The sequence below is a fragment of the Pararge aegeria genome, chromosome 12, assembly GCF_905163445.1.
Source record: "Pararge aegeria chromosome 12, ilParAegt1.1, whole genome shotgun sequence".
Classification (NCBI taxonomy): Eukaryota; Metazoa; Arthropoda; class Insecta; order Lepidoptera; family Nymphalidae; genus Pararge; species Pararge aegeria.
Window position 1 is genome coordinate 2,291,186 of NC_053191.1, and position 24,820 is coordinate 2,316,005.

General features: G+C 35.5%; 1 protein-coding gene across 2 annotated transcripts in view; it reads right to left on the minus strand.

The window, feature by feature from the left end:
- The window catches only part of LOC120627900 (rho GTPase-activating protein 9-like), a 71,184-nt gene that overhangs the window by 10,001 nt on the left and 36,363 nt on the right, over positions 1-24,820 (minus strand). For both annotated transcript variants that reach the window (XM_039896023.1, XM_039896022.1), the window contains exons 3-8: positions 14,796-14,928; positions 13,144-13,352; positions 12,059-12,205; positions 9,808-9,920; positions 7,953-8,067; positions 6,596-6,710 (exon numbers count right to left, since the gene is read on the minus strand). In XM_039896023.1, the coding sequence (XP_039751957.1) occupies positions 6,596-6,710; positions 7,953-8,067; positions 9,808-9,920; positions 12,059-12,205; positions 13,144-13,352; positions 14,796-14,928 (832 nt within the window). The remainder of the gene's footprint in view (positions 1-6,595; positions 6,711-7,952; positions 8,068-9,807; positions 9,921-12,058; positions 12,206-13,143; positions 13,353-14,795; positions 14,929-24,820) is intronic.

Sequence of the window (24,820 nt, forward strand, 5' to 3'; positions counted from 1 at the left end):
AAGTATAAGATTGACTGCTGGGGTATCGGTCCGTTTGTCTGTGTGTCTATCTGTGGCACCGTAGTTCATAATCTGGTAAACCGAGTGCGATTTTATTAACTTAAATGCAGGTCCGTCAAATGAGTAAGAGTTTTTAGTAGTGCCTGCAAGTCTTACATAAAGACTCCATTTCGACGGTTTACGGTCAGGTCGTACTTTAGAAATGAGATGGATATATCAAGTAAAAGGCTGCGGTAGTCTTTTTCTTATACTTGGATACGCAATGAGAGTGTATTGGAGACGCATCGTTTAGTGTGTCGCAGTCTTGCTACCAAGAGCGAGACGACTTAGAAAAAAATAGAAAAAACCCTCGTTCGGCAAACATCAAGGTTATTAACACTGTTTTTAATTTCATTGCCAATATAAACCAAATAATAGAAATTGTCTTATTTTCATACGTTTAATGAAATTAAAATGTTGAGATCCGAAAAAACTTCTCAGTTTCGACGGTGAGGAGGAGTGATTCTTCTCCGTTGGACTTCTTTTGCTCTTCATATTGTAATTGAACCTTATGTATTGTCACTAAATCCATTTCGTTTTGCATCACAGATTTCATATTAACTGGCATCTAACTATTTTAAAAATTCATATTTCGAATTTTTAATAATTAGTTATTCGAAAAAATATTAAATTTGAAATGTGACTAAATTTAACTTTTCAATTATTTTTTACGCACTTTTCCACTTTACACTGAAACACACTTTTGACTAAATGCTATTAGATACATTTGTTCCAGAGGGTCTAAGGTCGGATATCGTTTCGAATTTTATTCCGGTATATTGACCGAAGGTTGGTGTATTACTGAATGTTAATCTAAATTATATCAATAAAGCGTGTTATCTGATACCTGACGAAAACGATGCAAACACCAAGCACTTGTCGAGTGTCGATAATATCAATTAAAAGCAATACCCTTACAAGCTATTACGTACTTCAAATATCCCTTCTTTCATAGTAAACTAAGATGTATGTTAAGAGTATGGTATCATTTGTACTCAAATTCAAAATTGTACTCTCAAATTCAATTGTACTCTCTTGTTCAAATTGTACTCTTGATATGTATTTATATCTTTGTAACTACTTTTTTTTTTCTTTGGTGTACAATAAAAGTGTATTCATTCATTCATTCATTATCATTTGTTAATGGATTATGGATATGGAACATTATTATAATCAAAAACAATAATGAATAAACAAAAAAGTCCTGTATTATGAAAAATAAGTTTAATTTTCTATATAATAATTGTTAACTTTTGTCTTTTGCCTTTTTTTTTGTGTTAACAAATATTTATTGTAAAGTCAACATCACCGGGTTTCGGAGCGAAACGTCCGTAACCAAACAGCCTCGCGAATGCACCCTGCATTGGCGAGGCTGTTTGGTGTGGAGTATAAAGATTGAAGAAATTATAAATTAAAACCTGCTTTACGCGTAGTATAGTAAATTACGCTTAATTTTCATAATATATCATGGATTTCCGCAAAGTAACGCCTGCTTCTATCCAAAGATCGTGTAATCATTTTAATGAAAGCAAAATCAAACACGTTTGTAATTTTAATGTCTGTTGTTAAGTGCAGGGTAGCCTTTTTAAACGGTTTGTAGAATAGGACAAATGCAATAAATGTTGACATTCTACAGACTACAAAAATCTAGATTAATGGATCATGTTCCAATTTATCAATCCAATTTATTTACCATGTTCCAGTTATACTCTATGCAAAGTGCTTAAACCAAATCAAGTTCCACACTTATTTAATAAATATAATATATTATTTTATATGTATTTTTAATCATAATCATCTTTAATTTTTGTTTTACCTCTTACGTGAACTTATAGAATTAAAACTAGCCAGATAAAGATCTTGTTCAAAAGACTTTTTATACATATTGAATTTCCAAAACATGTTTGCAAGAAATGCGAATCAACTGAATCAACTGAAGATCAAACGTATTTACTAGGCGTTTTGTGAACTTTGATTTTAATATTTTTTTTTAAATCTTACCCGAATCTAAATCAAACAGCTCTACAAAGTCAAATTCCAAGTTATAATGCTTTTCATTAACTTTGAGTTAGGTAAACGACGGTTAACATTTTATCGAGTTCTAGATCAAACAACTATTTTTTTTCATTTATAAGGCTTTAAATCAAGTTGAGATCTTGTAAAAACTAGATAAAAACAAATCAATCGGCTAAAGTTTCATGTAAAGGCTACATTCATGAGATAGCTCATGCTTTGAAATCTTTAATTCCGAACGCACATCGATTGAACTGTTTTAAGTTTTAGATAATTAAATGTTTTTATGTCTTACGTGAATCCAGACGACTAATTCCATTCACGCATCCACAGGTCAACATCACTTGATTAAATATAACTTCTTAATTTATTCATCACTCCATCTTTAATCACTTTTTTATATGAAATGTACTAACAATAAAATATAATTTCAATAAATGCTTTATTATTGGTTAACTGAGCGGTTCACACTTCGTAAGAGCACTATTAAGCATATCCCTATGACCTAGCTTATGATGACAATTTAAATTAACAATGATTTTTAGTCGTTTTAAAATGTTTATGAAGTCCGAACACTACATTTAGACCTATGTTACGAATTTTAAACTCCGCACAGTAACCTTTAACGCATACTTAAAGCTAAAACTTCGCGCGACGTTCGTTATGGAAAACTGAATGAGGAAAACAATGAATATTAATTAACTATTTTACCGGGAAGTAGGTATTCGTCATACCCTATATCTTTACAAAAACTGGGAAGATGTAGCTCATTTGAATTATTATAATAAAACATAGATATTATATTAAGCTTTGAATGGTCATAGTTCATGTTTAATAAATATTTGAATTATGAATTCCTAAAAACTTAAGTCAGTTGGTTATTTAAATCTCATTAAAAAAAAGTATTAAAAATCCACTAACCGCCAACAGACAGTTACAAAGAATCGCTAAAATATTATAACTTAATTTTGCTACTGCTGACTATGACCGTTGAGGAGTTCTGTCCTCTGTTCTTAATGTCGTGATAAAAAGCATCCTATATTACTTCTAATACTTTCAAGAATATGTGCACAAAGTTTCATGAGGATCGGCTTTCACGCAAAAACTACATTTTTGCGTGAAAGCGTAACAAACAAACTTACATTGACATTTATAATATTAGTAGGGATAGGGTTTCTATAAATATAAAAGGCCAAAATAATAAGAAATATAAAAATAATATTCCTTATTATTTTGGCCTTATCGATTTTGAGACGCCTTACTGTAGGTACGACCCGGCGTCAGTTCTTGAAAATAGCAGTGCATTGGTCTACTGGGATCGAACGATTATCACTGACAGGTATATTACAGCTAATAGACTTGATATAGTGCTAGTCGATCGATCAGTACGCCGTGCAATAATTGTTGACATTACTATTCCACATGACGATAATCTGGTGAAAGCTGGAAAGGAAAAAGTATCTAAATACTTGGACCTTGCTCACGAGATTACAGCCATGTGGAATGTTGAGTCGACCGTTATTGTTCCGATCGTCGTTTCAGTCAAAGGTCTTCTCGCGAAAAGCTTCGACCAACATCTTAAAAAGTTTTGGTTGTTGGATCAAGGGCACAGAAGGCAGTAGTACTTGAAACGTCGCGAATTGTGAGGAGGTTCCTCACTCTGGAGCCCTGACCGTCGGTTGCTTTGGCATTTAAAGGCCCCGCAAGCGGAGGTTGGATGTTTTTTCTATAATTTTTTTTATAGTGTTTTATATTTTTTTAAGCATTGTTAAGAATTAATAAAAATGAAATGAAAATCAATAGTTGATAGAAAAATATGCCTTATCATAATATATACATCATATAGAGTATGCAAACCCATTTAAAGGTAATAAACTCTACATGCTATGAAACGAGGCTGCCAAATTGTATAACGTTTGTTACGTAGGCATACCCACGTGATGGCCATAGTATGCCTCCTAACCAAGAAGCGACCGCATCGCATCATATGTTCTGAATGTCTTTGAATCGTGATGCGATACCTTTTTTACCATCCTATGGGAACAAATTGTAAGACCTAGGCTAGGCTATAATAAATAAATATACTACGACAATACACACATCGCCATCTAGCCTTGGGGCTAGATGGCGATGTGTGTAAGTAGTAAGTAAGTGTAAGTAGTAAGTGTAAGTAAGCGCAGCTTGTTTTAGGGGTACTAAAATGACTGATGAATATTTTTATGAATAGTATACATAAATACTTATAAAATACAGATACAGACAGTGAAAAACATTCATGTTCATCACACAAACATGTTCCAGTTGTGGGCATAGAACCCACGGCCATGGACACAGAAAGCAGGGTCGCTGCACACTGAGCTAGTGGGCGTCAATAAGTTTAGTTTTAATATTACAATAATTAATAATGTATCTTTGTCTTTAACATTTTTTTATTCTGCACCCAGCTGTGACCCAAAATATAAGTCGTTGCTTTGTTATACTTTTATTTTTGATGTGAAACATCTATAGGCGGGGGTAAACCTGATTGTATTCTATATGATGGAATATATGTACTATACGTAGTTGAGTTCTAGCGATTTCAAATAAATATTTTTTTTTTTTTTTTTTTTAATTTTATTTTGTTTTTAATAGAAATTTAATTAACATTATTTTATGGAACAAATTTGTAACTTTGTCTTTTACGCTATTTTTGATTCCAGTCGTAATTTGTTCTTTTATGCATATAAGTTAACTATATAAAACAATTTAAATGTTTCACATCTGCCAGGCGTGTCGTGACATCTTACACATTTTTTTATTTACTTTTTGTTGTGTGCAATAAAAGTATATTCATTCATTCATTCATTCAGTCACCAACCAAAAGATATCCATTGCACACAGGTCTTTTGTACGGTTTTAATTCCACGGTCTTGCGGCACAAGATCGTGGAGATGTAAATTGCCTCTTCAACTTTGCGAATCCTTGAGCTATGTCAGTAACTCTGGTTTTTCTACGGATCTACTCATTCGTGATTTAATTACTTAAAGATACTTCGAGCATAGGACCATTGTAAGGCCTTTTATGAGGCAGATCGGCCACGTTTCGGAGCCGTAAGACGTCACTGGCAACACACACAGTTTATAAATTGTATGGTGATACCATAATAAAAACATGTCATATTTACAACCAGCTGTTGCCCACGACATCGTCCGCGTTTGTTTTTGTATTTAAATCAGGTTTTAATCGGTTAATTAAAAATATGTCGTAGTTTTTAAATAGAACTTTTACAATTAAATTTTGTTCAGGTGTCCTTAATTTTTTTAATCTCACGATGATTGACATAAAATAATTTTTCTAAAATAAACTTAGCCTAAGTTACTCCCTAAGACATCAGCTACCTGCCAATAAAATTCCTGTCAAATTCGGTCCAGCCATTTCAGAGATTAGCCGGAACAAACAGACAGAAAGACAAAAATTGAAAAAAAAAAAAATTTTGGTGTATGTACCCGTCTATATATATTCATATACATGGAGTAAAAAACTGTTATTTCAATATTACAAACAGACACTCCAATTTTATTACATGTATAGATAGTATCAACTGCACACAGACCATTTTTTTATATGATTGTTTATTTCTTTCTTGTTAACTTTTTTTTTTGCGTTACTAATATATTGTAACTAGTATTAGTTATTATGAGTAACTTATCCATATGATTGAACCACAGAATTAAGAACATACAGAAACCGTGTACACGACTAATATTGAAGCATCAAAAACCACTGCACTTTAGTAGTGTTTCTCGAACTAAAGGTCACTTCATATCAATTTAGCAGTTATTTATTTTACCTCTAATGTTCTAAGCGTTTACCATAAAATGTGAAACTGATCAAAAATTTGTGAGCTAGCAACATTCTGCGGGTGTAAAGTGAGACGTGCGCGTGGCGTTTTCACTGTTTTTGGACACAATGCATGCAATATTGACTGAATGAGGATTCTGTTTGTTCTTATTTCTGTGAATAGAACATAACTCCTATATCATTAAGAACATTAATTAATAGTGAAAACTTTATTGGGTTGTGTTAGATCTATAATTAAGTTGTAACAATTTATTTTTATTTATTTATTTATATTCTTATTCTAACACTATCATTACAGAATACTTAAACCTAATGCGATAGTGTAGCTTTTTTTTTTTTTTTTACATAATGTTAACATTATAATATTTAATTACCTATTCGGGTAACAAATATATGTTTTTTTTATTCCACTATAAGTAAGCCCGTCACTGCAATCTCACCTGGTGGTAAGTGATAATGCAGCCTAAGATGGCAGCGGGCTAACCTGTCAGGGATTGTGGTAGTCATACCCCGAATCGGTTTCTACGCGACATCGCACCGGAACACTAAATCGCTTAGCGGCACGTCTTTGTCGGTAGGGTGGTAACTAGCTACGCCAAAGCCTCGCACCAGACAAATAACGTTTACAACGACACGTAATGTTTTTACGAATAAATAAAAAACTAAAAAATAGATATTTTTGTAAATTGAGGGTAGAACCAACCTTTTTGCTTGCTCCGTGTCGCGTGCCGCGACACCGGCGGCGTTCGGCCTAGGCTCTCCAAATCTGTGTTGCTGCTCTGGTAGGGACTGGGCCGGTCGTCTAATGGTGGGGGGCCCTGGATAAAGTATTATTTTAACATCACACAAAATATGCAGCAATTCATCCGCAGAGGGCCCCCTCGGCCCTGATCGGATCTTCCCCCGCGTCCTTGCGGACGCGTGAGAAGACTACTCTTGCACAAAATATGCATTGTATAATGTCTTTAATATGTTATGTTTAGTATATATATATTTTATGTTTTTTTTTTTTTTATTTATTTTTTTATGTTAATTTAGTTTTAAGTCCTAATATTTAATTTTGTTTGTTGTACCACCTTCTTATTTCTTATAACATTTTCTTGTATGCCTTTGGTTGCCTGGAAGAGATCGCTATTTAGCGATAAGGCCGCCAAATTGTACGTTCTACCTTATTGTGCTGTTGTATTTGTATCTCTGTAAATTTTCTCTGTGGTGTACAATAAAAGTGTATTCATTCATTCATTCATTCATGAATGTACATCATGACGGCCGATTGGCGCAGTTTGCAGCGACCCTGCCTTCTGAGTCCAAGGCCGTGGGTTCGATTCCCACAACTGGAAAATGTTTGTGTGACGAGGATTAATGTTTTACAGTGTCTGGGTGATTATATTTTTATTCTAAGTATTTATGTATATTATTCATAATAATATTCATCAGTCATCTTAGTACCCATAACACAAGGTACGCTTACTTTGGGGCTAGATGGCGATGTGTGTATTGTCGTAGTATATTTATTTATTTAAAACTAGCGAACAGTCCCAGCGAAATTCGTATCGCGGATATTTTTTTTTTTTATGAATGTTATATATTTTAATTATCATTATCCTATTCCGGTCTAAGAGGAATCCAAAAAATTAAATATCATAAAAATTGGTCCAGCCGTTCTTGAGTTATAAATGGTGTAACTAAAACAACTTCCTTTTATATATATAGATTTATTTATTTACATATTATTTGTAAGTAAAGAACTCTTTTCTCGAGTTTATATATCGAACCTTTTCTTAAAGTCACCAATGTTTTTTCATTGATAAATGACATTTAAAAAAGATATTTAAGAATTTTTTTTTAAAGAAGAAATTGGAGGTTATAAATGCATGAATGAATGATTACTTTCTCAAAAGTTCTTTACATAACTACAGTATCACAGCATTTTTAAAAATTTATGAGTTAGAGGTGCGTTTTACATCCCCCCAGGGAAGGCCTAGCTCTAACCACTAGGTTTTTAGCAGTCATAGCCCAAGATTAAATACATTTTAAGCCAGCTGTGGATGGGTACTTACAAGTTTGTATATAACATTCTGTATGCATTTCAACAGTCGTAAGGCGCCTTCCTCTGTAAACTCTTGCAGCAGATACTGGTCGTGCTCCACGGTGAGCAAGAGAGATCGCAAATACCTAAAATCAAACAGGTATATTCCTTTTAAAGTACTGTATCGTATCTCTGGAAAATCGAGAATATACAGCGTGTAACGAAATTACGCAAAACTGTTGACGGGTAAATAAGTATATATCTTAAGGAATCACCCTGTGCCATCATTAGCATCATCACCTCAACCAATTGACGTCCACTGCTGGACATAGGTCTAATAAGAAGTTCCACAATACACGGTCCTGGGCCGCTGGCCTCCAGCGGCTACCAGCGACTCGCCTGACGTCATCTGTCCACCTCGTTGGGGGCCGACCTAAGCTGCGTTTACCGGTGCGGGGTCGCCATTCCAGAAGCTTAAGACCCCGACGTCCATCGGTTATCCAAACTATGTGCCCCGCCCATTGCCACTTCAGCTTCGCGACTCGCTGAGCTATGTCGGTAACTCTAGTTCTTATATAGATCTCCTCATTTCAGATTTGATCACGTAGAGATACTTTTAGCATAGCTCTCTCCATCGCCCGCTGAGTACGTAGTGTGTAGTACATTTTAATTTAAAGAAGCATATTTATTTTTCCATACAAACTAATTCAAAGCATACTAAGTGTTTACTTGTGACAACCCTATTGAAGTTAAAAGACCGACACGTGTTTAGTACCTACGTTACGCGACGCGTACCTTTTATTAGAGATTAAATAAGTGACAGGAGTCAGTTCATTTTGATTCAACATTTGATGTTAGGGCTGTATCTGATTTTTTATGATTCTATTGCAGTGATTCACTCAAAAACTATAAGCGTTTCGGATAAGTCCTAGAGACAGCAAACAATGTTCCGCTAAAGCCAGAGAAGAAATTTTTTGATTTTCATTTACACGTTGTATAATACTCGAAAATAGATTTGTAAATAAAATCTTTATTGCACACAATTTATCATTCATCACCCATTTCCGGTCCACTACAGGTCACTTCTCTGAGTAAGAAGAGCAGTTAGGCGTGTTGGTATAGCTTTCCCCAAATTTCCCCGCTGGAATCGCTCCCGGAACCTCTACGTATAAGACCACAGCGCTCGGCCGAAAGTCAAAGTCAAAGTCAAATTTATTTAAATTCAAAAATTCAAATTCAAAATTTGTATGCCTATCACAGGCACTTATGAAGCGTTCATATATATATGTTTACATAATTGTAAGGGGATGGTGATAACTTCGTTCGCCAACTTAAATCTAAAGCTACGAGGGTTCCAAACGCGTCCTGGTCTAAGAAGAGCCCACAACAAACTTAGCCGGGTAAATTTATTTTTTTTATCGTTTAAATAATCCTTAATATTATAATAGGATTTTTCTGTAAGCTTACGTTTTATATAAACTTTGAACTTTACTCAAGTAGGCCCATAGAAGGAACTTATTATGCGTACCTACATAGATTGTGTACACGGTAGTGAGATGATGGCGATAACCATGTTCGTAAACTTAAAACTAAAGCTACGGGGTTCTAAACGCGCCCTGATCTAAGAAGAACCCCACAAACTAAGCCGGTTGTTCTTTTTTGTTATCACCATCTCACATTGCCGTGGCTAATTACCACCCTGACAACTAAGACGTGACTGGTTTAACATGAAATATCATACCCATAAAAGGTAAGCACGCACTCATCTTAAACTGCATCATCAATTACAATCAGGTGAGATAAAAGTCAAGGGCTAACTTGTAAGGGAATGGAAAATTAAGTACTATAATGTTTTATAGTAGGTACATCCGAGAATGATGACTTACCTTCTGGTGTGTTGTTGTATGCACTGCACAACATGCGCGTTTAGAAGAGGCAGTTCTAGTTCGGCACGCAGCGCCGTTGGGCTGGGAGGCGTGTTTGAGGGTTTGAGCAATCTCTGCAAGAACGTTGCATTATATGAGCACAGTTACACAAATATTAAACATTCAAAAAATTCAAATTTAATTCGAATTCAATTCAATTCAAATTCAATTCGAATTCAATTCAAATTCAATCCAAATTCAAATAATAATATTCAATTCAAAAAAATATATTCAATTCAAATTCAATAAAGTAATATTCAATCGAAATTCAAAAAATCTTTATTGACATAGGCACTTGTTATGTTTCTGTTTTCCTTTATAACTTCACTCGATCAACAAATATTTTGAAAACAGTAAAATTCTAGATCGTTTTTTAACTTTTACCTAAACAAACGCATAATCACAAATATATTATATACTAGTGGACCCTCGCGACTTCGTCCGCGAATGAATCAACTTCAAAAATGGGCATATGCTGTCGCGGACTGTTTTAAAGAACTTTAAAGAAACTATTCCGAAAATTCCGATACACTTACTATATACTTCCGTCGTTTGACGTTACCGTACCGTTCACGCATCGCACCCATCGGAATCTCTCAAAAAGGACATTTTTTGCAACATTTCTCATTAATGATTGTAGCCATTGGTGGTAGCGTGATGTTATACTCACTGAGTACAATTTCAAAATAAACTAGTTGTCTGACTGACATGTGTCAAGTGTTACGACACCCGTTTCACGATTAATATCTGTGTTATAATACTAAATGTTAGAAAAATTGAATTAAAAACAATTTCTTGAATTCTATGGCATCTCTTTTTTACATAATTAAAGGCGATATTTTTCAACGCTACTGTAAATAGTTAAATATTTTGTTTAATTTTTATAAACGTTACGATACACGCTTTTGCATTTTAATATGACATCGACCGAATCAAAAAAATCAGGAGGAATGCTTATCCCATTGACTGTTTTAAATTGTTTGGTTTTTTTTTTAAATATAATATGACTAGCTTATACCCGCGACTACGTTCGCGTTAATTAAGGTTTTTTATTCCCGCGGGAACTCTCTTATTTCCCGGGATAAAAAGTAGTGTATGTGCTATTGCAGACTACAATCTATCTTTGTAACAAATTTCAGCCAAATCGGTTCAATCCTGCGACGGGAATCAATAACAAACATCTACATTTTCAGATTTATAATATTACTAGGATCATGAAAATTAAGCTTAATTTGCTACACTCCGCGTACAGCAGGAGAATCTGTATGGTTTAATTGATAATTTCTTCAATCGGTAGGGTTATTACGCATCTTGCGACAAGTTTGCGACAAGCGTAAATCTTGCAATCACTGCTGTCAAACGTCACTTTACCATACAATAAATAAACAGAAGTGACGTTTGACAGCAGTTATTGCAAGATTTACGCCTGTCGCGAGATACGTAATACCCCTGCCGTATACTACACACCAAACAGATCCTCTGCAATGTACCCGAAACGCTGTATGTATCCTAATGTAACCGGAGCATCCTCAGGAGATGTTGATTTTACAATGAATAATTGTTAAGTTACCGTACCTAAGGGAAAACTTAAATCAGATACCTAACTACAACAATATAAATATTATTTCTAAGTAATTTAAATTTGTTAGTCTAGATGCTATAAGTTAGTGCATTCTTTTAAGTATTGTAATTGTGTATAATGTTTATAAATAAGCTGTGAATTAAAATGAAGGAATAAATAAATTAATCGATAATGTTGTATAATAACAATATGAAATTCTAACAATAAATAAATAAATAAATAAATATACTACGACAATACACACATCGCCATCTAGTCCCAATTTAAGCATAGCTTGTGTTATGGGTACTAAGATGACTGATGAATATCTTTTATAAATAATATACATAAATACTTAGAGTATACATACAAACACCCAAGCACTGAAAAACATTCATGCTCATCGCACAAACATTTTCCAGTAGTGGGAATCGAACCCACGGCCTTGGACTCAGAAAACAGGGTCGCTGCAAACTGCGCCAATCGACCGTCAAAACAGAAATCATTAATCTTAACAGAAAATTATAATTATGGTAGTAGATTAAATAGCTTTTTGTTTTTTTTTTATTTGTTAAGTTATTAATATGAAAAATAAACGCTACCATTGCTAGAGGGCCCAAAAAAAACTGTCTCCTTGTCAGAAATACCTACCGTTGCTTCGTAAGTTCGCTGGTCCTTGTAAAACGTAAGCTTGGTCGGAGTGAGGATCATGTAACAGTCCGCCCAATGTTTTTTGCTCTTCTTAGCGCCTTCCATGAACTTAGTCCTTTTCACTGGCCCTTCTAAGATAACCGGTGCCTGGAATTATATATTTCACGTCAACATCATCAAATTGTATATAATATAAATATTAGAAAGAAATCTTTCATCCTAATCGTAATGTTGCCTAGCTGAGGTCTCTATAAAGCGAAAAGGCTGCCTCTTGTATTCTACTTCTTTCTTCATGTTTCTGCTTTTATATATATATATATATATGATGTGGTATACAAATAAACAGTTAAGTAATAATCATAATAATAAAAAAAAAATATTAATTTTCGGCCATGGTTTCATATAGCTTTGCTGTGTGGTAGGATACAGTTATCCTTTTAATCCGGCTGGAGTGAGGCGTACGAGGCGACTAATGGAATGTTACCAAGCGCAAAAGTCGTAACAAGCATACATTAGTTATATCTGCATATCGTCTGGGAAAAGTGCAGAAATCCTTTGAGGGGATGGGTATATGCTTTTAAAACATGTTACCGAAGGTAATATTAGATCTATCTTTACCTAAGTTTAAACAATATATTAAAGCACATTTAACAAATCCTGGTTACCACACGATTAAGGAATTTATTCCTTAACGACAAGGATGCTAGGAAGCAAGCCACTCCGCTCTCATCTTTCACAAAACAGAAAAATTCTAAAGACTGTGAGAAACTATAAAATGATGTTGGAAAAGAGCAATCTGCCGAGTTTCTTGCCGGCTCTTCTCAGTTGCCAGCAGCCTTCCGAACCGGTGGTAGAGTCACTACAAACAGACTGACTTGACGTTTCGAAAGTGCTTATAAACTAGGCCTACTTGAAATAAATTAATTTTAAATTTTTCGAACCCTTTTGTCCAGCGTTTTGAGTATGGACAGATCACAGACCCAACCGTTGTGATTGAGTTCGAGACCTCCAGTTATAATACAGCTGTCGCCACTGTACCAGGACGCCATAAGCCATTAAAAGGTGAAGAATACAATCAAGCTTACCTCAATAGGTGGATGCATCATTACTCTAGGAGCCACCACTGGCAGTCTGGGTTTCTGCTTGGGCGCAACCATGGACCTGGACATCCTCTGCGTCTTGGCTCCCGACTCCCGCTCCCTGAACTCCACATCTAGACTGTCGCCTGATGAAGAGGGCGGTAACTGAAGGTGGTTGTTTCGACGGGTTGCTGATAGGTTTTCCGTTGAACCACCTGGAACATGTGGGTTTATGAGCATTTAAGTTGACAATGAACAATAAGCTTCATCATCATTCATCATCATCATCATCTTCATTATTATTACCTATGTCAATTGATTGACGCAGACTGCTATGAAAAAAGTATTTATGTAATTATTACCAATAAATAGTTACTGGCCAGCAACGAGTAAAAGATTTGGTTGCTAGCTAACTTTAGGTCACCATCGTCATCATGCTTTACTATAGGGCACGGGTCTCCTCCCACAATTTAGGGTTTAGGACGCAGTCCACCACGCTGGCCGAGTGCGGATTGGTGGACTCCACACGTCTTTGAGAACATTTTAAAGAACTCTCAGGAATGCAGGTTTCCTCACGATGTTTTCCTTCACCGTTGAAGCAAGTCGTTTTTTTATTTCTTGAAACGCATATTACTTAGAAAGGTTAGGGGAGGCCCCCCTTAAGTGTAACCGAAGTCTTACCACTTAACTATCACCGCTCCACTGTTCTTAACAAATTTATTCTCCTGATCACATTGTTAAAATATGTCCTTAATATACAGTATATACAGTAAATATGTTATAATTTTCTGGGATGTAATTATTAACAAAATTCTCGACTTGGGTATTTTGTAGAGTTCAATAGTTCGGTCTTTGGCTTATAGCGCTTTTAGCGACTTGTTTAATGCCGTCTGACCACCTTTTTAGAAACGACCAACGCTGAGTTTATCTGTGCGGGGTCACCATTACATTCCGAGGTTGAGGTTCAAAGTAGTGTTAAAATTTTAAAAAAATGCTTTTTTGTGATATTTCTTTCTTTGGGACCTTTCACGATCCTACTTTTATCTTAACTTTTAGCGCTTTATATAAAATCCGTTTGCTATCGGGGCGCTACCATAATTTGACGCATTTTGACGAAGAATCTTTTATAAACCTCATACAAAACGGTTATTTCCTCTACCCTCCATATTACAGAGATACAAAAGAATTCATCATTGCCAGTCGTTATAACGTAAGCTTCTACGCAGCCCAATGACATTGGATATCATGAACACACCAGACGCGTTGACAGTGGCTTTGCGGTCGACGCCGCGCAGAAAATTAGTTATGAATAAAACATTACGTATTATCACTACCCGTAGCTTCATCCTGTTGTGAGACGCGTAATCAAAGTGACGTTTGGCAGCAATGATCGCGAGATTTACGCCTATCGCAAGCCTGTTGTGAGATACGTAATCAAAGTGACGTTTGGCAGCGATGATCGCGAGATTTACGCCTATCGCAAGACTGTTGTGGGATACGTAATCAAAGTGACGTTTGGCAGCTATGATCGAGAGATTTACGCCTATGGCAAGCCTGTTGTGAGCTGCGGAACTATTTAGGGAATTTTGGAATTCAGGCTCGACATCGGATTGGCCCACGCCGTGTGTAATAAAGGTAAAAATAAAAGAGGTCGTTACCCAATCGCTTGTGTGCCCAGAAGGGAGGGCTCTCGCAGTTGGACTTGCCGAAGGTGCGGGCGATGTCGACCCGGCTGCGCTCCGACGTCGGTGACCAGTTCCACGACTTGTCCGGCACATCTTGAAGCCGGTCCTGGTGAATACGAGTTAACATAAAAATAAACAATCCATCATCATAATATCAACCCATTACCGGCCCACTACAGGGCACGGGTCTCCTCCCACAATGAGAAGGGGTTAAGGCCGAAGTCCACCACGCTGGATTGGTAGACTCCACACACCTTTGAGAACATTATGGAGAACTCTCAGGCATGCAGGTTTCCTCACAATGAAGCTAGTGATATTTTAATTGCTTAAAACGCACATAACCTAGAAAAGCTAGAGGTGCGTGCTGGGATTCGAACTCGGCCCCCTTAAGTGGAGTCGAGCTCCTACCCACTGCGCTATCACCGCTTCTAAACCGCTTCGAAAATGAACAATAAGTAAAGAAATATAATTTCTTAATTCTGTGGTTTGCGATACGTTGATTTTGACATACCGAGAACCGAATTAAATTCTTCGTCCACCATATAAATAAGATATAAGATATGTCTTCTTATATGAAAATGATTAGTGCTTTTTTTAAAGGTACATTATACATATAAGTAAGAGAAAGATTCTGACTTTTTCGATAAAATTAATTATTGACGTTGAATTATTTAATTTGTTATTTAAGACGCCATAATCTGTTTTTAAATTTTTTTATTGTATCAAAACCAGCAGCCTTCACTTTTTATTTTTTTAGTATGCAAAAGTGACGTTTGGCAGCAAGGATCGCGCGGTTTACGCCTCTCGCAAGCCTGTTGTGAGATACGTAATCACCCTGCGGTACTAGTTAAGGAATTCCGGAATTCAGGCTCGCCATCGGATTCAGTTCCGAATTTAAATCTGTGTCTGTCAGTACAGTGTCCAATCTGTCGCACCGCACCGTCCCTTTACCCTCCGCTTCGGGCCCGAAAAATGACACTACAGCGGACAGCCTGCTCGACTCCGTTCTGTCCGCGTTTTCATGTTTTTTTTTTGAAAGTCCACTCCGCTCCATTCATAGTTTTCACTGATGCAGAGTGGAGATTTCGAGCACTGCGATTGGCCAATTCAGGGTCGCTTTTCCCAACTCCGCCCAGCTCCGCGTCAGTGGGAACGCTCTTGCGCTAGTCTATTCCAGTGTTGCTAATTGATTTTACAAAATGTCTTATATAAAATAACACTTCAAATTCTTCTCAGCAATGGAATACTCGTTTTAAACAAAACAGTTATTTACTCAAGAAATTTGGACACTTTAATGACGAATGGGTACGCTCCAGGTATAAGCAGGCGTTACTGTGCAGAATTCCATGATATGTTATATTGGATAAAAGCAGGCGAAAATCCAGTATATAATATGAAAATTATGCTTAATTTGCTATAGACCGTGAAAAGCAGGAAAATCTGTATGGTGTAATTTATAATTTCTTCAATCCTTATCCTCCACACCAAACAGATCTTCGGCAATGTACCCTCTACGCACGTTTCGCTCCGAAAACGGAGCATCATAAGGAGATGTTGACTTTACAATGAATAATTTGTTAGAACAACAATTATTATGAAAATATAAATACATAATATATATTATGAAAATTAGGCTTAATTTGCTATACTCTGCGAAAAGCAGGGTAAGAAGCAGCAGGCTGTTTGGTGTGGAGTATGAGCATTGAAGAAATTATAAATTACACCACACAGATTCTCCTGATTTTATGCGTGTAGCATATTAAGCTTAATTTTCATAATACGCTGGAGGTACATGACAATAAGTAGAATCTTAGGGTCCCGTCGTTCCTTTGAATTCATTATTCCTTGCAACTACATTACCAACGAGATTGTAGAAATAAATTGAACATTAAAAGGATGAGATGATCATTAAGTTATAAAATTATTTTTTATTCTTACTTGTTTTCACTCAAGTTAAATCACATTTATCCTTGTGGCGCCATCTAGTTTGGCGACATGGAAACCACCAAAATTTTTTAAAGAATAATATTACCTTCTAAATATACACAGGTAAAAATATTGTTTGCTTGCATGTTTGAATGCGTTAATCTAATATTACTATTCCGATTTTCAAATAATATTTATACGTAAGACAGCTCGATTGTCAAGAATGATTTTATATATAGACGTTATTTGAATGTTAGATGCACAAAATTTACGTTAAAAACAATAGCCATTTGACACTCGCTTCGGATTTACTACGTAATCTCCCATAGATTTCTTTTAGGCGTTATTTTAATGTATCATACGCTATAATTACGTACAAATCGGTAATACCTGGACATTTGCACCAGTCTTATCTTTTCTTCTGGGTTTCCCGAAACGAAACGAAACGTTTCTTTGCTCATCCTTAGGCGTCATTTTAAGGTAAAATACACTAAACTAAGTCAGTTACAAGCTTACCCAGTTTTGACCTTCAACTGTATCCAAAAGCATCAGTAGGTACTAACTTAGGTTTCATATCAGTGTAGTGCACAACAATAACACTTAAATCAACAATCCTTTGACAATTGCCACCATCTTACCAAAGGTTCACCTCTGGTGTTCCCAAAAAGCTTGACCAATCCTTAGTCGTAATTTAAATTATTATAATTATTTCTTCTATAATTATTTATTTTAATTATTTATTATTTATTTTTATTATTTATTTAAATTTATTACTATCATCATCATCATATAAACCCATTACCGGCCCACTAAAGGGCACGGGTGTCCTCCCAAAATGAGAAGGGGTTAAGGCCGTAGTCCACCACGCTGGCCCAGTGCAGATTGGTGGTCTCCAAACACCTTTGAGAACATCATGTAGAACTCTCGGCATGCAAGTTTCCTCAAGATGTTTTCCTTCGACGTTGAAGCAAGTAATATTTAAATTACTTAAAGCGCACATAACTTAGAAAAGTTGGAGATGCGTGCTGGGATTCGAACTCGGCCCCACGAAAGTGGAGTCAAGCTGTCGCCCGCTGGGCTATGACCGCTTCCGCGTAATTTGTAATATAGCGTCAAACTCTGTACTCCTTTTTATAATTGCTACAGGCTTACCGAATTCCACCTCGGCTTTTCAAAAAGTTTCTTTACCAATCCTTAGGCGTAATTTTAGTGCACATTACACCTGTGTACATTACATTAGTGTACATTATAAGTTACATTAAAATCCGTAATTACGATGACGTGTAACGCCCATATAATTAAAATCACACACACTGAATTCCGAATACGTTGTGTATATACGTAAACGTTATATACTTATATATAATCAACTTTTACATATATTACAAAACTTTACCTCACGGAACCACGTCTTTGTACGTTTCAGATGAAACATTATTTATCACTGCACTGCGTATGAGGTCCTGGTGACCATTTTGTTTTGAATGTCAACTAACACTTCGAATTTCAAAGGGAAAAATAAGTTATTATTTTATGCAGCAGCGTAGCTCACTACGTGACGCACCGACATTCGCAGCAGAACAACGCGGCCGCACTGATACTGGCGTAGTGTTGTAAGTTGTAACGCACAACCGTTTTCGACATCGATGTTTTATCGCGGTTACAAGTAATAGTAATTATACACGGCGTACGTGCGGTTGCACAATGAGTTATTGCCTATTTAATAGGTTGGACGATGTATCTGTAACGAAATTTATTAGCAATAAGAACAGCTTGACCTGGTTAGTTGAGTTGCAAAAATTATATACGCAGATGGTTTACAAGTTCTGTTCTTCATGTTGTAAAACCTTTAGCAACTAGCGTATTTATCGGTTAGTCAGCATAGTTTAAAACCGAATTTAATACCAAAAACGTTAAAATGTAGGCGAAATAATGTAGGCGTACTTTACCAGATTTACGAACTGCTATCTAGGCGAAGGAAAAATACCTTAATTTTCATGAAAGCGTCTTGGATATATAAGGCTGGACCCATCTCAATATTGAATTCAATACAAATCACCTAATTTAAAATATATATGTACTTAGTGTTATCGAAATAATTACCTACAAAATTTTGAACATATAACATAACATAAGTAAACATCATAACTCACCATAAAACAGTGATGATCTCACTGGTTCGAGAGTTGGCTTTAAATTTTCCTTTTATTGGACAGAAGCAGATGTTACTTTGCGGAATTCCATGATACACTATGTAAATTAAGCTTAATTTGCTATACTCCGCAAAAAGCAGGAGAATCTGTATGGTATCATTTAGAAGATGTTGACTTTACGATGAATAATTGTTAACAAATATTCATTGTAAAGTCTCCTGAAGATGCTTCGGTGTCAGAACAAAACGTGCGTAGAGGGTACATTGCCGAAGACCCGTTTGGTATAAATATAAGGATTATGAGTATAAATGACACCATACAAATTCTCCTGTTTTTCGCGAAGCAAATTAAGCTTAATTTTCATAATAATTTTCATTTTATTTGCATTCGTTTAGTAAATAATAACTTTTGAATTAGCTCGGAATGCCTATCGCCAATGGAGCCATCTAGTGACAATACCGCTTCTCAGTATTTCAACTAGATGGCACTCTTTCGATTCCATATAAATCGTAGTTAACTTTCAGGCGTTGGAATGAGCAAATGTAAAAACAAAATCTGACACTAGTCCTCTGGTGACGCCAAAAGAACCTCTCATCAAAACAAACAAAACCAGGCACCATGACTTTCATTTTAAGATTGTGGCTAAGCGCGAGCCTTTAATCAATGTTAAAATGGACCACCAACCTCTTTAGCATTTACACAATAGATAGTTTATGCATGAGGTGCGAAATGTTGACTCAACGATGCGGTACCATTCAATACACCATCTATCGATTTATTAATGCGGACTTCATTTGACCAGTTTCTTTTAGACTTTGCGTTTTCCCAATAAAATTCACTGTTCCCGGTCCGACTTTCTTACACTAGAGGCTCTCAAATCGCCATTTTGTGGACGATCAAGAGTTTGAGCTCCATTATAATTTAAATATTGCAAACAATGTGGGGGAGCGAGCGGTCAAGTCAGTGAGCGCAAACTCAATTAGTTTGCGCTCTCTAGCATAACATTTACGTGGCGTTTTACATGTCTTCAAAGGTATTGTGGCATCACTCGCGCGTATAAAGGTTTCGTCAATAAATTTGGGTTGAGACCTTTCCTAAACGTCATTTTTCATCCCTCGTGAACCTTTTCTGTACCTTTGGCAAAGTAACAAGCACACAGTAACATTATATTAGTTGCAGCTATATGCTAGACCAACGAGACACTACATCATTCCTTATGAACCCATTATCAGCATGCTACAGGGCAAGCGTATCTTCAAAAAATTAAAAAGGTTCAGGTCGAGACCACCATGCAGATTGGTAGACTGCCCATGTTTTAGAGAAGTTTACGGACCACTCTCAAGCAAGCGGGTGTCCTCGCGCATATCTATTGGCAAATCTAGTATTAAGAAGTTATATTCTCCAAATAATGTAACGTAAAAGCATCGCTCTGATGGAAGGAATAATCTTAATAATATGTGTCAGAGTTAATATCGCCAGTGCTGAGTTACATCACTATTTTATGTGTAAAGCATGGTGTTTATCCAGAAAAACTTAAAGTGTCTATATTGAAACCGTTATTTAAAAAACAGGATACAGAGGATATGGACTGTTATCGACCCGTATCTTTAGTTCCAATTTTTTCCAAAATATTAGAAAAATATATTTATAATTGCTTAAATGATTATTTCGAAAAAAATGGTGTACTCTCCGATGTTCAAATAGGTTTTAGAAAGAATAAATCGATCAATTTGGCTATTTATAACCTTCTTAAGTTCTTTTTATCTCTATTAACCATACTTCTTCTTAAGAAGTATGGTTAATAGAGATAAAAAGAAGCTCGTTTGCGCGTTGTTCATGGACCTTACTAAGGCATTTGACTACGTTGACCATAACATATTAATAGATAAACTTAGTGTATACGGCATTAGACGGAACGCACTGGCATTGATCAATTCATATCTGACAGGTAGGCAGCAAATGACGCAGATGACAAGTTTAGTCGGGTACAATAAAACTGAAACTGCATATTTATCAGAGTCAAAAACTGTAATAACTGGAGTTCCGCAGGGTAGTATATTGGGTCCACTGCTGTTTATAGCATATATTAATGATTTTCCCAGGGTAACCGATCATAAGATGGTTTTATTTGCTGACGATAGCACAGTGATCTTTGTGGGTGAGAATAAAATAGAATTTGAAAATGATATAAATGATACAATATGTAATATTATTAATTGGCTGACATTTAACAATTTAATTATTAATCTTGACAAAACAAAAATTATGACATTCATGAATAAAGGTAATAGTATGGCACTAGACATTAAGTATTTAGGTAAAAAAATTGAGGTAACAAAAAACACAAAATTTTTAGGCTTGCAAATTGACGATAGCCTTAATTGGAAGAATCATATTGAGAATTTGTGTTTAAAATTAAACAGATTTTCGTTTGCATTATATATGCTGTCGAAAGTGGTTAATCAGACAGCGGTTATAATTGCATACAATGCGTATGTCACAGCAAGTTTAAGATATGGTATAATATTTTGGGGTAATTCGTCTGATAGAGAGCGAATATTTAAATGTCAAAAGAAGTGTCTAAGAGCTATATGTCACTTGCGTCCCACAGATACGTGTAAACCGTATTTTGAGAAAATGAAAATACTAACTTGTCCTTGTTTGTATATTTATGAAGTTCTGATATTTATCAAAAAGAACAATCACTTGTTTACATATAGTGATAGCGAACGCAGGAAAAATAAATTATTGTATAAGCCACATTCCACAGCGTTATTTGGGAATAGTATTTTCATTATGGCGCCTAAAATATACAACAAATTGCCAGCGTCACTAGCCAACAGAAACATAAATCTTGTAGATTTTAAAGATAAGATAAAAAAATTACTTATTGGGAAATGTTATTATACCATCCAAGAATATTTAACAGACACAATATTATAGGTTTGACATTTACAGTGATATAATTTGACATGAATAATAATATTTGTACTTTTGATATCACTCTTAAATTTTATTATTATTTTAATAATATCGATTGATTTAAGATAGTATTATTATTGTATAATTATTGTACGATCATATATATTTTTTGCATGCCATCTAAGGCGGATTGTTTGTCCCTATGTTTTGTGTACCTACCAACAATGTAATACCAATCTGCAAATAAACGATTTGATTTGATTTGATTTGATTTGATTTAATTTGACATGAATAATAATATTTGTACTTTTGATATCACTCTTAAATTTTATTCTTATTTTAATAATATCGATTGATTTAAGATAGTATTATTATTGTATAATTATTGTACGATCATATATATTTTTTGCATGCCATCTAAGGCGGATTGTTTGTCCCTATGTTTTGTGTACCTACCAACAATGTAATACCAATCTGCAAATAAACGATTTGATTTGATTTGATTTGATTTGATTTTATACATGTAAATACTTCATGATTACAACCCCTCTGTATTTTATTACGTATTACACATTGAAATGTACAGGAACGCACAACGGGGCGGAGCGGCTGAATAACCAAACCAGCGGAAAAAAATCAGTGGGTATCGTCGTAAATGTCGCCAATGTACAGCATAATAAGGCTAAGTTTTCGGCCATTTGCTTCATTGCTACTTTTATTTGTAAAAGAATAAAATTTGGTTTATTTAGGATATACTTTTCTGTGTCAAACAATGATGAAAGCAATAAAGACATTTTGCTATTATTATTTTTAGTAATTAAAACATCACTTGCTTCAATGGTTAATGAAAACAATGTGAGGAAACCGGCATGCCTAATATTTCTTTATAAAGTTCTCAAAGGCGTGTGGAATCCACCAATCCGCACTGGACCAACGTGGTGGAATACGGTCTACACCCCGTCCCATCGTGGGAGTAGACCCGTGCCCTGTTGTGGACTGGTAAATAGCAAAATTTAAAATTCATTTATTTCAAGTATTAAGCACTTTTGAAACGTCAATTCTGTCTTTTTGTAGTGACTCTACCACCGGTTCGGAAGGCAGATTCTACCCTGAAGAAGCCCGCAAGAAACTCAGCTGCTATGATGCTGATGCTATCAGAGATAATTACTAAATCCGAAAATATATCGATAAAAACATTGTCGATGGGGTTGAATGCACATCACCAAAATTCTGTTATCAGTGGTCGGTCGTCGAATCGACGTTAGAAAACGTTCGCCCTCCTTATCTTAGTTTATTACGCGCACTGATTATTATTGGTGTTCAATGAAGCCAACATTCATGACTTCAATAGTAAAAAGTTGGAAGACGTATGTCTCATACCTAACCGACTAGTAGGTCGCACCTAGGTACTCGCATCGGCTTCAATTTTCTTTTTTTTTTCTTTTTGAGTATCTACCGGTTTTAGCCTAGTTGTTAGGACTTCCGCTTCAGTTTCGAGGAGCCGAGTTCGAATCCCAGCACGCAGCACTAACTTTTCAAAGTTACGTGAGTTTTAAGCAGTTAAAATATCACTTGCTTTAACGGTGAAGGCAGACATTGTGAGGAAACCTGTTCGTTCAAGGTTCGAAACGAGTTCTGCATAATGTTCTTAAAGGCGTGTGGACTGTGGAGTTCACCAATCCCATTGCGCCATCGTGGTGGACTACGGCCTAAACCCTTCTCATTGTAGGAAACCCGTGCCGTTTAGTGGGTTGATATGATGATGAGTAACGGAAATTAGGTATAGCTGTCTACGTATATAGCTGTCTATAGCTGATGTGTACTTATTCTTAGCGGATATTACGAGTTATAAGGAATCTACGTTTTAAATTCCGATGTCCCTAACTATGAAAAGAAGCTCAGGGTCACCCAGCGGGCGATCGAGAGTGCTATGCTCGTGACCAAACGTGACCAAATCAGGAATGTGAAGGACCTTAAAAGAACTTTAATTTTTATCTCTTGTTTTCTGCGGATCGCCTCGTGATTTTGATTTGATCACGTAGCACGGAGCGACTTTTTCTAATGAGATCCGTATTTAGAGACAACACGAACAAAATCGCAAGGAATACCCACAGTATTAAGATCATACAGAACCCTAATTCAGACATTATTGCATGTAGTGCATTGTGTCCAAAAACAGTGAATAACGCCCCGCGCACGTCTCACTTCTACATGTTGCTAGCTCGCAAACCTTTCGCATTGTACCCATATACGTTTCGAACATAGAAGGTAAAATAATTACTGTCAACTGCTAAATGGAGTGAAGTAACAGGCTGTTCGTGAAACACTAATAAAGTGGAGTGGTTTTTGAAGTCATGTTGGGACTGGCTGAACACCAGTGCTGCGTTGTTTAGTATGCAGCTATACTGAGCCAGCTGCTTTGTCACACATTTTTATTTTAAACAATTTTATTACACAAATGTTTAATAATAAATGCGATTCATCTGTCTTTCATGTTCACGAATTCTGTATGTTCTTAGTTCTGTGGAAATAACAACAGTAAAGTGTATTTTTTCTCACTTGTCTTATAATGTAAACAATATTTTAGTTACTTTTCGCGTACAAAGTTTATTTTCTAATTTTAAAGAATATAATGAAAGAAAATCTCCTTGTATTGTGTTTTCTTTTTATTTATTTTATCGCACTTGTTATTTTATATTTAGATAGGTACATATAGAAAAAATCTAAAACCTTTGAAACCTTTTTTTTTGTGCCTTTAAAGTTAGAATTGCCTGCCGGAGGTTGAACTCGGTTCTAATCACTAAGCTATCACAGCTATTTTATTTGCCTAGGGAAAAACAATAACTATATTATAATAACTATTATATTAAGTTGAGCAGTGTGCTTTATTTCCGTTTTAGGTAACGTTCATGTTACCAGTCTGTTCATAGGTACGTAATGACTAAGTTATTGGATCGTGAATCATAAATAAACATTAATTGTATTACATTCAACCAA